This window comes from Cottoperca gobio, chromosome 21 (genome assembly GCF_900634415.1).
Source record: "Cottoperca gobio chromosome 21, fCotGob3.1, whole genome shotgun sequence".
NCBI classification, from domain to species: Eukaryota; Metazoa; Chordata; class Actinopteri; order Perciformes; family Bovichtidae; genus Cottoperca; species Cottoperca gobio.
The window spans coordinates 19,820,111-19,836,167 of NC_041375.1; the positions used below are offsets into that span (position 1 = coordinate 19,820,111).

Genomic DNA, 16,057 nt, shown 5'->3' on the forward strand with positions numbered 1-16,057 from the left:
ATCGCTATAAGCGGTGGCACAGAAAGTGCTGTGAGCAGAAGAGGAGAGCAGAAGGAGAGGCGAGATATTACCAGCAGCTGTTACTACTGCGGGTGCAATATATTCAAGCCCAATCAATAAAGCTCCTACAGACAGTGACACCCAAGCAGACAGAGGAATCATTTTCATCTGATACTTAGCAAAGGCTCCCCTTTTAAAAAGATTGCTTTCAGTCAATGACAACCAGTTGTCATTTGACTAAGGCACCTGAAATGAAATATATTGACGAGCGTTATCAATCACGGCCCACTCTGCCGTCATATCACTTTGGTGGAAAGAGGGGGGGGGGGTGGGGGGGGGGGGGGGGGGGGGGGGGTGAGGGGGAGGGTGGGGGGGGAGGGATCAGTTTGCATGTGGTCATCAGATCATCCGTTTTAATTACAAAATTAGCATCACTACCTCCTGAGAGAAAATCAGTAATGCAGTGTATAGTTTACAGTAGTGCTAATGAGTTCAAGGTGAAAAGAACTGCACCGTGACTGGAGTCTAAACATTTATTTCTGTTAAGTTTGGATTTAATGACACTTAGCTATACAGGTTAAAAATTAGAAGAAACAACAATGTTGAGAGTTATTTCAATTATTTATTTATTTTAGCTGGAATGAGTATTTTGTTTGGGATTTTAAACATTTTTTTTTTTATCAAGAAATACCTTCCTCTGTTTGTTCACACTGTGAAGGACACGCCGAGATTGCGAAATTCCTTAACATCGTTTGAACATGCTCTACTCTCTCGCTCTTTATCTCGGTCCCAGAGGAGAAGCTGTGCGATGGTGAAGATGTCTGGCCTCAGTATGCCTGATAGCTCTATTTGGATGAGGGTTCCCGTATCATAATTGAGAAGAAACACCTTTTTCGGTTCAGGCGACCGACAAGAGTGCTTTTGTGGAACAGAAGCAACAATATGCTCTTTGATTCTCCCCCTGATTGCGGCATGGAACATTTCTGCAGGGGCGATCACAGTGAAAGAGTCGTTTTGGTTGTTGTATCATCACCGCATTGTGTCATTACTGTTATTGTGTACGCGGTAATATTATCACTCTGCGCTAATGTTTTCCTCTTAGACGTAATAAACGTGAACCGAGAGCAAATGACATCCAGCCTCTAATGCTGCGGCGTCTTAGCTGTGCATTGTGAGGAAAAAAACAACTGTTAAACAATCTACGCAATTACACACTGTGCATATTTCACATTACTACAACCTGCGAAAGCTCATCATCACCGAAAGGTTGAATGTCATTTATTACACGTATCACATTTACACCAAGTGACATTGTCTTTTCAAATTGTGTTGATCTCTTCACTTTCAAAAGGTCAGCCCCTTCCCTGGCTAAATTCAACCTGACAGAGAATAGTGAGGAGGGGACAGCCAAACGCATGCATCACCCCCGCATCAAAGCGCTCCAGATTAATCTATCCAATTAATGAAAAATGAGGCCTAATGTTGATGAGGGATGACAACTCGACTGGTCAGTTGTTTTTATAGCTCTGCTCCTGCTATTGTGAACTAACCGCAAGAGACAATCAAACACATATTTCCATGACGCGAGGTTTGTTGTCTCGCCTTGTGTCTATTCCTCTATGTGAAGCTGCGACTCCGCCGCCACTCAAAGATGATAAAACTTGATATGGATCATTACAGAAATAATGTTTAATCAATCCCCCCTGTTATTGTAATCTATTTCTGCAGTTGTCTGCGTTTGTGTGCAACATCAGTGTGCCGCACAATTTCCCAATCATGCATATTCAAGTATTACGCTGATGCTTAACAGGCGATGCAACTGGAATTAGAACGAGGACATTAGACTTCATTAAAAAAAAAGAAATGATTATCAGGTTTATCTTTTGAAATGTCTATTAAAATGTGTGTGTCGTTCTTCACTTATCTGTCACCTGGCTCCCATGAGCCTGGCAGACTAATAGAGAGATGGTGAGGGCCAAAGCCCAAGAGAGAGACAGAGACCCATCAAGCTCTTTACTCAGGCTGGAAGGCTGTCTGTCTGCTCTGCCACTCTCCGTCTAGCTCAGTGTGTCTGATTCCGTTAATACCATTACTCCCCTTTTCCCCCAACACCTGCAGCTTTAAACGGACTCTATTTTGTCCAGTAGTGCTGCAGCCTTGATGTCAGAATGAAGACAATCAAAACAAACCACGTTGTAATTGCGTATATCTGACAAGACAATAATGTGTCACAGTAAAGGAGGTGTTATGATATGTTCTTGAAATGGATTCCATTCAGCCTATGGCTACAATCTAGTCTCTCTCAAGAGCTTCGGCTGACAAAGGCTCCCACAAGAGAGCTAGAGAGGAAGATGGATGAAGTTGCCCCTAGATACTCATATCAGGTCAGTATGTGCTTTATCCCCTAATGGTTAAGGTTAGGATTGAGTAGGGGGTGATACTAGATCTGAGCCTGAGGGCCATTGTTCTGTCTAGAGAAGCAGAAAGTAGCCACCATCCTCCATTATGGCCCACATTTAGCTGCGCTGGGCCACCAGCACTAGTGTAGCTAGCAGGTTGGAGTGTGCAGCTAGCTAGTTGGATGTGTCCTTCCACCCAGAGAGCTTTATTATTAGAAAGGACATAAACAGACTAATTAAATCGCAGCAGTGGAGCTGGGCTGACAGCTGGCGCAGAGAGTGTGACCAAACAGATCCCTATCAAAGTGCTGGAGCAGTGTCTCTATATGTGTCCTGCTTTTGTGTGCACGACTGTCTGTGTCTGCTGACACGCATGCCTGTACGTGCCGTAAGTATACATATGTGTGGAGCTGCTCATTTTACCCCTTTTAGACTTGTGTTATTTTTTTTTATAATTGATGACTATAATTTTTCCTCTGTAATTTTCATTTATTCACAATGTCATCATAATGTCTTATTTATCTGTCGAGCACATTGACTCACTGATATGATCCAAAATGGTACAAATGCTATCCATTCGAGCAGTAAACACTCCAGTAATTAGTGCCTGGTCTGCAGGCTGACTCCACTCAGCTCTGCAGCATGGCCAAGCACGGACCCCATATAGAGAGGAGCCTAGTTATGCATTGATCTTAGAAAATTAAGGCTAACTGCCCCAGATTGCAGCGTCTTGATGTACCTTCTGGATGAGCAATGTACTATACGCGTATTGTTTGTAGAGTAAACAGGATGATTTGGACTCGCTGTGCTTTAAAATGAATACATCTTGAATAATTAATGAAGCCCCCTTAAAGCGCTGTTATCTGTGTGACCGCAAACGTAAAACCACTGATGATGAGAAAATATGGTTTTAACAAGTCAATAATGGTGAGTGCAACAAGAACAGCCTAATCAATGATGCTGCAACGTTTGCAAACAAGGACTTGAATTATAACGCCAATAATTGATCCCTTCCATTTTTTTCCTCTCTCCTCCGTATGATGTCATTGCTTATTGATTTCCTCCTGCCAGTGAGGGATGATGGGAAGTTTCTGAGTTTGTTTTTGCTATGACTTTTGCCCCCCCTCCCCTCCCCTCCCCTTCCCCTCCACCTTTCCCTCCTTTCTCCCCCATCACCCCCCCTTCTCCATTTGAAATTTGCAAGCTGTAGCACCAGCTTAACCAAAAAGGATTAAGTCCCATACCCAACTGAGAACACAGATAATGCTCAGTAATTGGTAAAAAATGAAGATGAATGGGACAGCTAGATAAGGACCAATTAGCTGCTGGGAGTGTACAGCTGTGGTCTCCTCACAGAGCGCTCTCAGGGGCCAAGGCCCCCTCTTTCTCTCTCACGTGAGCATGCACGCACGCACACACACACACACGCATACACAAACATACGCAAACATACAAGCGTGAGGGCGGGGCTTACAGAAATTAGCCTGATGACCCTGGGAAGACAGAATGATGCTTCCTCATCATCTCACCCAGAACCTCTTCTCTCAACTCTCAGTCAGGCAACACTCCAGGTACCTGTCACCAGCCGTCCAGCTTCAGCCTAGCATGTGGCTCTCCACTCCCGGTTGGGCGCAGACAGCCTGGACCGAAGCCACAGATGTGAGACAAAAGGGCTTTCAGGTTTTGAAGCAGTGCTGTAGAATGCAACCGCTTGTGTGGTGTACCGGCTTTAGGATTAATGCAAAAATCTACATTAAAAGCATAAAGTTAGCGGCGGCTTTCACTTCCGCCGTCGGTCTGCGAGGTATTTGCTCGGCATGTCGTGGCATCATCTGGCTGATGACAGTAGAATTCCCATATCTAATTACACACAGGATTTCAGCTCCATTAGAGCTGTGTGGAGAGGAGTCAGATGAGTGGCAGGGCAGCACCCAGTGGCCGAAGAAAGACAGGAGGAGGCGAAAGACGGAGAAGTACAGAAGACAGAGTGAAAACAAAAGAGACAGAAAAAATAAAACAAGGGTTGAACGCTGCCTTATGTTATCTTTCCACTCCCTTTCTGCGGCTCTAAGAAACACTTTATTTTCCTTCCACGGCTGGAAAAAAAAAACAATTCCTTCTCTTGAAATTGGCAGGTGTTTGTTAGTGGGCAGCTGACAATATTTTCTCTCCCAGTAATGAAGGTTGTGGCTGGGGTCAATGCACTGGGAGGGAATGGCGGGCTGTTTATCCCCCTAAAGGCCCAGCGCCACACATGTTTTGCTTGGTCTGTGATCTGTAATTGTGGCATTTCCTGAGAGGCGCAGGAACAATCCACATTGTGCTTTGAGAAGGCTCCCTCTATCAACTAAAGGGTGAGAGGGGAAAATCAAAGAAAGACAGCTCTCATTCTATCTCTCTTTTAATTTGTCTCTCTCTCTCTCAATATCTCTTTCTATCCGTCTCTCCCTCAATTACTCCTCCACACATATCCATTTCTTTCTCAGGATGTTTGGTTATTTTGGCTGTTTTTTCCCCCCTTATTATTAATAACATTGATGCAAACAGGAAGGTCTAATTGTGATGAATATTTAATGCGAGGGGAGAAACATTAGCCCGTTCAATTTACATCAACACAAAAGACAGCGACGGGCAATCCAACTCTACAAACAGAACAGAGTGTCCTTCACTGGCTGCCTCTGTTGTGCTTTGCTTTAAGCTCTTCACAGAGATCTGCTTCAGACGACCAACACTGAGATGTGGCACCTGTATTGTAAACCCACGAGGAGGATTTCTTTTCCCAATGGGTTTAGGGGGAGAAGCTCGTTCTGATTAAATGGATCTATGTCCTTAGTGGTATCATCAGAAACATGCACATTATCCTATCAATTCCTATCAAGGTTGGCAACATCATTTGTGTAAGTAAACACATCCGTTTGTGTCCGTCTCACTTTAATTATAAAACTCCAGTCCATTTCCTGTGAGCAGCTGTGGTCTGAGACAAACAGTATGAAGTCATACCCTACTCAGCACTGTGAGCAACAGTCCAGTCCAAACAAAAGCTGCAGACAAATGCCGTTCCCTTTCTTCCCATTCCGTGCTATATCAGTCAAGGGATTCATATGTTTGGATTGCTATTGGATAATGGGCTTGGGGGCGCTGGACATATTAGGCATTCACACCCTAAAATAGTTTGTGAAAGCTGGCCAGAGTGAGAAACTAATTCTGTAATCATGCTTTTCTTTTTGCCCGCGGCGATACGAAGGAGACAAGCGCGCCGCTCGCTGTGTTTTGGCGGCCCTGTGTTTTGCCGAGCGGGCCATATTTCTCCGGCGTATTATCAGGATGACTCCTGCTGGCCACCCTGTCACAGGGAGAGTGCTTGATATAAACAAGAGATTGCTGCGACACCCGGTAATCAATATTAGGATGGTTTCAGTACCAAACATCATTTGTCTCAGCGACCATTCCTTTGACCAAACGAAGCATTAATTCAAATCATAAATCTGAGCTGATTTAAATCCGAGGAGAGTGAGGGAGGGAGAGAGAGAGAGAGGCCCCTGTCTGACTGCCTGCCCCTAATGATTTATTTTCTACATTTCTGCGAGCGAGAGATTTGTCCATACTCACTGACAGGTCACCTTCAAACGCCAGTGGCAGACTGTTCATCACCATGCAGACGAGCATCTCATCGCTGCGAGTAAATATTAAAGGAAAAGAATCCAATTGATTGTGGATGGGGCCGAGAGGCGTCACTGCCATATATTTCACTCAGAGAGCTAATGCTGTGGCCCATGCACCCACACCTAGAGCTGCTCCCCCTCGCCAGAATTATGATTCTACCGGGAGCTTGTGTGGCTGGCTGTGGGCTCAAGGTTACAATTTAAATTGTAAAAAGATAAAACAGTTTCTTATTAGCTCCATTGCCATAGCCTTGCTGTTGGTACTCACATTTATCTTTATTTCCGTGACCTCGTCGGCTCGTATTCTTCTTTTTGCATACTCCATTCTCTTGGAGTGATGACCTCACACTTTATGCATTTTGCATTGTTAAATCTGCTTAGAAACACATCCTGTTTTCATCTCACACACCATAAGCTCCACGGTGTCAAGTATTACTGATGGAATGCATTCAGGACTGGAGCCATTTATTACAAGTAAGTGAATCAAAACCTCCATTTAGCAACCAAAGCTACAGGGATTACATTTGGTTTGTAATTTGGAATGGGCTCATGAATCCGCACTAACATACATTATCATTCTCTTTAATACACTAAGTGGTTCTGTGTGATATTAGGAAAAATCCTTTTGCATTTTTCGGGCTAATAATTAATTGAAATGGCACCATAGTGGAAAAACCAATGCTCTCACTGCAATTCAATTAGATCTTGTTAAAAGCTGATCGCTTTGGGAAACTGTGTTCACAGTTTCACTTAGCTATTAACAATGTGGGCTTTTTTTTTTTTTATAAACTTTTCAACACAAAAGTGTAATACTTTGAAAGAGAAAACAAGACTTACCTCACCATGGTGGATGTTTACAGTGCATACAAACTGAACAAAAACAAGCTATCCCCATTTTATTAGGAAAACAGCAGAATGGTGGAGACGCAAGTATTTGGTTTGTATTTTTTCATCACCTCTGGCAGAGAGGGTTTTTATTTTTTTGGGTCCCCCTAAATGTGTTTGTCTGTTGGGTTAATATCAAAAAGATACTTCCTTTCAATTGTGGTAGAAAGTCAAGGACGAAGCGATAAGCCTTTCGCTTGTGATGCGGAGAAATAGCGTCTTCACCGCGTCCAACGGTGAAACGTAGAAGCGATTATGTTTTCTGTTATTGTAATCCTTGGATCTCGACACGTTTGTCAGACAAACTATGAACATCAAACTGTGAGAAGCTTTTTCCCCACCCCTCCCCGGAGTTGGAATATTAAAGATTTGCATGATCCATAAAAAAAAAAGTGATTTATTCGTTTTATGACACGCCCTACTATTTTCCAATAATTGGTTGCCAATTTCTTGCAAGAGGCATAATTAATAAAAAAAACTGCCTTAACTCTTGAACACTAGACTGCAGCCAAAAGTTGACAGACAATTTTTACTATTAACATTCCTGCAAAATGTGGTATTCTGACCAAAGGTGTCATAACTCACTTCAAATGCATTCTTCTAAAAACACACACAAGCATTGCTCTCAGTGCTCTCAATCCTCTCAGTGTCAACATAGTGATAAGGATGCAAGTTTGTAATGTGTGTGTGTGTGTGTGTGTCCGTACAGGCACATTACAATAGTTTGCAACAAACACTTGTCTTCCGCTTTTTTTTTCTTCTTCTTCTTCTTCTCCGAGCGTGAGTGTGTTTGTGACAGCGTGTGTGTGAAGGGCATCCTCACCGACGCTGGAGCTGAGGTCTCCATTCTCCATGTCGACCCCATGGTGGTTGGCGTTGCCGTGGTAGCCGCTCATCGCCTCCAGCTTGATCTTCTTGACCTTCATGGCCTCTGCGATGGCTGCGTTGGCAGCTGCTGCCGCCGCTGCTGTCAGACCTGGAGAGTGGAGGCAGAAGAGACAGAGCGCTTACAGACCGCTACATGTCTGCTGGGGCTGAGCCACTGCACCTGCAAAACCTTTCAGAAACCTGCCCTGGCGAATAAAAAGAAAAAAAGAAAAAGGACTTTTGAAATAATAAAACAATGAATAATTTTATACACTACGGGGAATAAGCGCCTATGAGATCATAGTTTGGTTTTTTCATCTTCTGACAGGGGATATCTTCACAGCAGGTTATCATGCCGATAGGATGGATCCGCGCGTGCGTGTGTGTGTGTGTGTGTGTGTGTGTGTGTGTGTGTGTGTGTGTGTGTGTGTGTGTGTGTGTGTGTGGCAGCATATGATGTTTTTTTTATAAATGTTTCACAGACTCGGTATTCCTCCCCACTGTATTGATGTATTTGTACCTTGATGAAAACAGGTGCAGTGTAGATAGTGTTGATAGTGCATTATGCAAGCGTTTTGTGTGTACAACTTATAATACACAGAGTATGTGTGTATTTAATAGAGGAATAGGGTGACACGGAGGTTCAGGAAGATTTAGAAGTGAGACGGGTTCAATGTGAGAACCGTGTCTCAAAAACCTTATCGAGGGTATTTCAATGATACCTTCTGATGTATTCAACAGATCTAATCGCCCTGAATAATGCCTAACATTGGTATTCAAATTCATCACAGCTATACACTTTAGTGTCTCATAATAATTCAGCTCTTCTGAGAGTCAAGGCCAGTCATCAAGCAGAATGGAAAACTATAAACAGTGTACCAAGGATTCCAGTTTTTTCTTTTATTCAAATACTTGTAAATGGCTTTGAGTGCATTCAATACTTGAAGGGCTGTGTGTGAAAACTTACCAAATAATATTCTCCAGAAAAAAAAAATGTGAGGGTATGTATGCAATTAAATGTAATCTCTATTACATTCTCAAAACCCAACATACTTTAGAAATTAATGAGGCAAAAGCCAAAAAAGGGGGCACATGGGCACCAAAAAGGAGAAAGAAAAGGAGGATAGATTGTAACATAACGTGGTGTTTTTAGTTTTGTTCAAAGGCATTAAAATATTAATGTTTTTTTGTTATTTTTTACGGTCCATAAAATATTTGTATATATTTCTAGAGTTTTTTCACATTCCAGAAAAAACTCTAGAAACATAAAAATATTTTTTCCCGATGCCGACATTCTTTGTGTCTGTGTAACATCGGTTGCACAATGACTATGTTTTTTTTGGATGCTAGCTTCAATATTACAATACCGCAATTATTACACACTCTCCATTAAACATATCACTTGGAATATTCTGACAACTCGCCATCATCTTTGACAATTCTACGTGGCCCCTCCTCCGGCCTGAGGCTGCTGTTTTCACGAGCACGCTAAATGACTATTGGCATCACATTTTAACTGATCATTCACATTTCCGCTGCCATCTTTAAACATACACTACAATAGCAATGTTCAACATGTTCGTCCGCCTCGATCAAAATGGACTTGATATGATTGATATACTAAGTCTGAGATTACAGACATACATATGCTGAGCACACTGCAGAGATCATAAAGCATTGGTTTGTCATTGTGGTATTTCCAGGGTTCTGCTGTACGGAACGTGACTGAAATCTTTATTCATGAGGCTGGTCTCAAACAGCAGGGACAGATAGTGCTAAAGCTCCTCTAGGCCTGGTGTGTCTCAGGAGAGTCCCACAACTCCTCTTGCCAACCCCAGCAACAAAATCAAATATGCATGGCGAAGAAAAAGATATGTACCTATTAGTTGAATCACTCATATCCACAATATGGTATATCACCTGCCCCTTTTGCAGCGGGGGCTGCTTACACTGGATATGCAGGTTTGCTTTGCGTTTGACGCAGAACAAGGCAACGTCTGCGTTTATCATCACTAAGCTGTCACGTCTCCGTGATGGGAATCAAGAGCAGCTATTAGCCATGCATCTGAGTGCAGACACGAGTACAAGGAGAGGTAGAAATCGAACATGTGGCTCTAATAGATACATGAGAGCATGCGCACACACACACACAGACACACACTGACAAACACCCACACGAGAACATACCGGCCCAGGCACCCTCTCCTCTCATCCCCAGCTGATAGGCAGATGGCGAGAGTCACTCTGAGCCACTGACATGGAGGTGCATATAATTTAAAGCCTTGTTTGCATCTTAAAATACATCAGTACCATATTGACGTACAGTATATATCATGTCAGCGAGGGCCCTCTCGTTTGCAATGGGCCCTGGCTGCTGTTCAATATGCATGGGCAGAGCAGAGGGAAGGGAAAAAAAAGCCATCGCCTCATAAGAAGGTGATACTTCTCCACATAATGAATGTGGCCTCTGCCCAGTCTGAAGGTCAGCCTTCATTTGTGTATAATGGGCAAGAGTCAACTGTTTTCCAAATGAGATGTATGCAGAACAGACTGCCGAGTAAATATTGAAATCACCTCTGGGCTGTTTGTGTGATAAATTCCCCCCACAAATCAGGTGCCGCTCAAAGGAGTGCCGCAGTGGTGCTTTCTGTTGCTCTCTAACTTCGGCTGTGAGAACACTCTGCTTTATTGCACTGCAGCCTGCGTGTCCTCAACATTTCTTATTCTAAAAAGTGGACATTATTTGAACAAACAGCAAAACTAAAGAGAGAGAGAGAGAGAACAAAAGAAAAAGGTGAATGATTAAATGTGAGTCGTGTGCCGTGTGTGTATACGAGTGCTAAGAAATTGATTTGTAATATCGTAAAACAGATGGAATGATCTCTTTCCCATTTTTCATTCATCACTCCACTCCAACCTCCAGCTGGTCTTTGCCGAAGTGACACCCGCCACGAATGGAAATCTTTGTTCTGATAATTGTTTCATTTCACCGGATCAATTGTCACATCCAGATAACACACACCTCAATACAGGGGACGTAATAAGGAAGCCAGGAAGATGTTTGGCGCCCAGCAACAAGTCTATTAAGCCACTAGAAGTCTAAACGTCAACAAGACCAATCCCACTCAGCGCTAATCTGCATTCATTACTATGCAAACAAAACAATCCCGCCTCATATATTCTTTCAAAGTCACCTTTAGATTCAGACACTTTTTTTTTTCTCATATAGACGCGGTGAGCAGGACAGAATCCTCCCGAGCACGAAGCAAAACGGCGCATCGCGGCCACATGTAGAGAGCCACACCAGTCGGAGAAGAGAAAAGGGAACATTTCAACAAATAGAGAATAGCATGCCACTGTCAGATGGGGAGCACAAAACAGCAAATAACAGAGACAAGGTCTGATGGTAGCCCTTGGAGCAGCTGTCATATTAAATAATAATGAAGGATCTATTAATATGCAAAGGAAGCAGCAGCCGACTGGCTTAACGCTGTCATGCCTCTGCATATTGTCAGGATCTTCATCATTAATTAACATGCTAGCTGCCCCATACCTGCGCCAATGTCAGAACATTCTTACAACAAACACCCCAATGCCTGTGCCCTCCGCAACTAACTCGTATAATTAAATTAAAATCAGATTAACTTCACATCAGTACACAAAAGACTGACTTTTACGACTTTCTCTAGCAGTGATTAAAAAAAAAGAAAGAAAATAAGCAAGGCTTATCTGTTGTGTTTCTGTTCTGTCTCTGTTAGGCACTGCACCGTGGGCAACAATGAAAACACACTTTATTTATCGGGCGAGCGGGATAAGTAGGGAAGAGACACTCCATGTCAATGAGCATGGCCGCCTAATTTTATGCATGGACTGGTGGCAGCGCAGCAATGACAAACTGGGGTTGGGAACAACGCGACTCTTAGGTACACTGCACCACTTGAACTGTGCTATCCACATCATGACAAATTTAGTATCAATTACACAGCGCGCTAACCTTATGACAAGCAGCGGACCGAAATAGGAGGGATAGAGACACAAAGAACTGACACTAAATTACCTGGTGCATACGGGATCTATTTTAAAGCAGCTTGAAGTGGCACTGGATTAGATGATCCACTCTAGACGCTGACGTGCTAATTGTACATCAAACGAACATAAATATTACAATATGTCTCCACCTGCAGTACTTGTGAGAAGAACTGGCTCTCCGAAAGGCACAGGAATCCATGCGCATGCTTGGACAGTGAGGCAGCGGCAGGATGCATTAGAAAATATTGTTTTTATCAGCAAAGTACACCCTGGTTAGACGGAGGTGACATTCATTTCTCTAATGGTAAATGCAGTACTCTTGCCTTATTCAAAAGGTTGAAGCCATATCCAGGACATAAATGAATTATATTGAAGCTGCTGCTTAAGTAGTGGCCAGAGTGTGAGTGGAGGCCCTCTCCACTTTAAAGGAGATGTCATCTCAGTGTGGTGTCAGTCCACAGCAAATAATCCGATTTGGGGGCCAATCTGCCTGTAATGCATCAGCAACTGGAAAGGCTCCAGCGCAAACCCCCCCTGGGGCATGAACGAGAGCCCGCACGCATTCAGACACTGGCACATACACACGTGTGCTTTCACACACATATATGAGGGTATTTCCTTAAATGGAAACCTAAGCATATTAAGATGTCCTTTTTTCTAAATGGAACTGGTGTCAAGGGCAAAGTTACATATGTTAACAATGTGTTTCACATAGGCCTCCCTGGTCTTGTTAGAGTGTGACGACGACATCTTTCCACTGTGTTGAATATGGTTATTGATTTGAATCTAATATGATGTGTGTCTATGTCTAATGTCTATGTCTAATATGTACAAAACAAAAAACAAAAACACATTAGCCGATTACAGTTTGCATGAAGAAATGGCAGCAAACAGAATTCCTAAAAAGAAGAGTGAATTGAGTGAAGAATGCGACGTTGGTGCTGTCGTGGCACATTTACGCGATTAGAATTTAAAAAAAGATGTCCTGCATCTATCTTAAGGTGAGACCTTTTGAAAAGATGGGAGCAATCAATCCTGAGTGGTAAGAAGCTGGGGACGAATGACCAACATGGTGCATTTGCAAATGTAGCACCAGGAGCGAGATGACGGGCGACTGTGAACTAAACATTTCATGGAGTGTTTCGCTGCCTCTCTGCAGCCAACATTAAACGGCGCAGTGGCTTTTTTCGTGGAGTCTCGCAGCATCGGTGAAGCCAGGGGAAAAAGCCGTCGGCCCACATTCTGTGTGTGTGTGTGTGCATAGGCGCTAACTCATCTGAAAAAATGAACTAATATGACATGACATGATAGTGTAACTATTTAAGACAGTTTCTCAATGTCGTTTTTTTTATCATCAATCAGTACATTTGGACATGACAGGGAGATCAATTAGTCGCCTACTTAGATGCTAACTTACGTGTGGTCAATTATACTTAATTATGAATCTGTCAAAATCTGTAACTTCTTTGACATTTAATGCTTAACGCCATAATCAAAACAATAAATGGTTTAATTATAACACAGAAATTGATGGAAAAGTTACGTCTCGCCACAGTTGAGAAGCTTAAGGCAGTTATGAGAAGACCGAAAACCTCAATTATTTTATCTCTGCCCCCTGAATACCCTGACTAAATGTCAAGATCATAGAGTCCCTCTGGGCTTAAAGGGGATGATATCAAAAGGCTTTTCAGTTGCTTTATGTTCCACTAAATAACATGGCTCTTTCTCATCATTGTCCTTCTCTGTGTTCACTTCGGCCTTTAAGTTCGCCTTCTATACTCCGCCGCAGATAGCCAGTGACCTCACCCTATTCCCAGAGTTCAAAGCACTAGCCTGTGAGTCTCCATTGTACTGAATCACAAGGATGGCCCAATCTGTGTTACTGAATTCCAAACCACTCACAGACGCTGCGTTGCTGCCTCTTGGAGAAGAAGAAGAAGAAGAAGAAGAAGAAGAAGAAGAAGAAGAAGAAGAAGAAGAAGAAGAAGAAGAAGAACAAGAAGAAGAAGAATAACAAGAAGAAGAATAACAAGAAGAAGAATAACAAGAAGAAGAAGAAGAAGAAGAAGAAGAAGAAGAAGAAGAAGAGAATAACAAGAAGAACAAGAAGAAGAATAACAAGAAGAAGAAGAATAACAAGAAGAATAACAAGAAGAAGAATAACAAGAAGAAGAAGAAGAATAAGAAGAAGAATAACAAGAATAATAACAAGAAGAAGAAGAAGAATAACAAGAAGAGAGAATAACAGAAGAATAGAAAGAATAACAGAAGAGAAGAAAGAATAATAGAAGAGAGAAGGAACAAGAAATATAAGAAGAAGATACCAAGAAGAAGAAGAAGAAGGAATAACAAAGAAGATACAGAATAATACAAGAAGAAGAATAACAAGAAGAATAACAAGAAGAATAACAAGAAGAAGAATAACAAGAAGAATAACAAGAAGAAGAAGAAGAATAACAAGAAGAAGAATAACAAGAAGAAGAAGAAGAAGAATAACAAGAAGAAGAATAACAAGAATAACAAGAAGAATAACAAGAAAGAAGAGAAGGAAAAAACAAGAAGAAGAAGAAGAATAACAAGAAGAAGAAGAATAACAAGAAGAAGAAGAACAAGAAGAATAACAAGAAGAAGAAGAAGAAGAATAACAAGAAGAAGAAGAATAACAAGAAGAAGAAGAATAACAAGAAGAAGAAGAATAACAAGAAGAAGAAGAACAGAAGAAGAAGAAGAAGAAGAATAACAAGAAGAAGAAGAAGAAGAAGAAGGAAAAATACTTCCAGACGAAAGAAAAGAAAATGTGTGAGGTAGGATTATTACAAATCTGTTAAAATTGTTATACAGCGAAGATTACCGTGGAAAACCAGCTGTGGAGTTGTATCTCTTTGTAAAGTACTATAGTTAATAGCTGGTTAAATACAGCGTGTGTGCTGTAGGAGCATTCAAAGAGCTCCGTTCAACAGTACAATATCATTAAAGACATATAAAGAAGGAGAGTAAAATATGCAAATCAGAGCAGTTACAGCCACCAACATCAAAGCAGTCACAATGAAGCCAGCCACAAATAGAACAAAAGCATTGGTTGCAATAAGACTTGGCCCGGGGCTAAGTTAGGGCACAAACGCTTGTTGTTGATTCTCGTGGCGATAAGCTTGCTTTAGCATCATCACTGCCTATGTACATATACCAGTGGAGTGGATTTAATCGCACTAATTAGAATGCACTCAAGGCAAAATGCAACATCTACTGGAATAATCTGAGAGAAAAGATCTCCACTCCGATTTATTCTCCCCCTCTTAGTTTCCGGGGGTTGAGCAGAGGATCTGTTTTTGGTAAACGAGTGAGCGGCTGGTGTCTGGTGGTTGGGTGCATGTGTCACTTTGGACTGGTTGCCATTTCGAGGACAAGCTGCGGGGAGGCCACTGGTGGGGAGGCTGTGAACGTGTGTGTGTGTGAGTGTGTGTGACAGAAACGAAGAGAGAGATAGAAGACACCCAGACAGAGTGAATTAGAGCCTTAGTAACAATGACAGAGCGCTACAGACTAAGACCAAACCATACCTGTGGGTGGGATCATGCCAGGGGACATGAGGCCGGGGACTGAGTGGGGCATGAGGTGGGGGTTCTCCAACGATGTCATACTCTGGGACCTCTTCGGAGGCCGTCCGGGTCTGGAGCTAAAAACACCGGGCAGAGAAGGAGAAAACCGGTAAGAGACGAGGAGGAGACTGACAGGGGGAGGAGAGGTTGTGTGGGTGGTGGTTGGCGGGGTGGGGGGGGGGGGGTGGTGTTAACATTTAGAGCACTCCAGAATGCAATTCCATTCCAAAGAGCTAACATGCACTGTAAATAAATTTCTTTTCAAGGACAGTTGCTTTCTGCAGCTCAACATAATAGACTTCCATAACTAATTAGATTACACGGTGAATTCATTTCCTTTATTGAAGATCAACCACTTTTTGATGCATAATTCATAACCCGTACCTCGTTACCTGTTCCTCCGTATTAATATCCCCACACTATTTGAATTGCCTCGTTTGCATATGCTAAAATCCAGCGCGCGGCCCTCGGCCTGGAAATTACATGTTAACTTGTTATAATTATTGCAGTCAGGCCACTATTGATTTATGAGACTTTTAAAAACCAAATATGTGTAGTTCTGGTAATGAATGATATTTTAAGGTTCTTCAGGAAATTAAAAGGCAATGGCTGCCTTAGG

General features: G+C 42.4%; 1 protein-coding gene across 10 annotated transcripts in view; it reads right to left on the reverse strand.

Moving 5' to 3' along the window:
• Nucleotides 1–16,057, reverse strand: part of dachd (dachshund d) — a 93,289-nt gene that overhangs the window by 28,629 nt on the left and 48,603 nt on the right. For all 10 annotated transcript variants that reach the window (XM_029459082.1, XM_029459081.1, XM_029459078.1 and 7 more), the window contains exons 2-3: nucleotides 15,400–15,515; nucleotides 7,770–7,922 (exon numbers count right to left, since the gene is read on the reverse strand). In XM_029459082.1, the coding sequence (XP_029314942.1) occupies nucleotides 7,770–7,922; nucleotides 15,400–15,515 (269 nt within the window). The remainder of the gene's footprint in view (nucleotides 1–7,769; nucleotides 7,923–15,399; nucleotides 15,516–16,057) is intronic.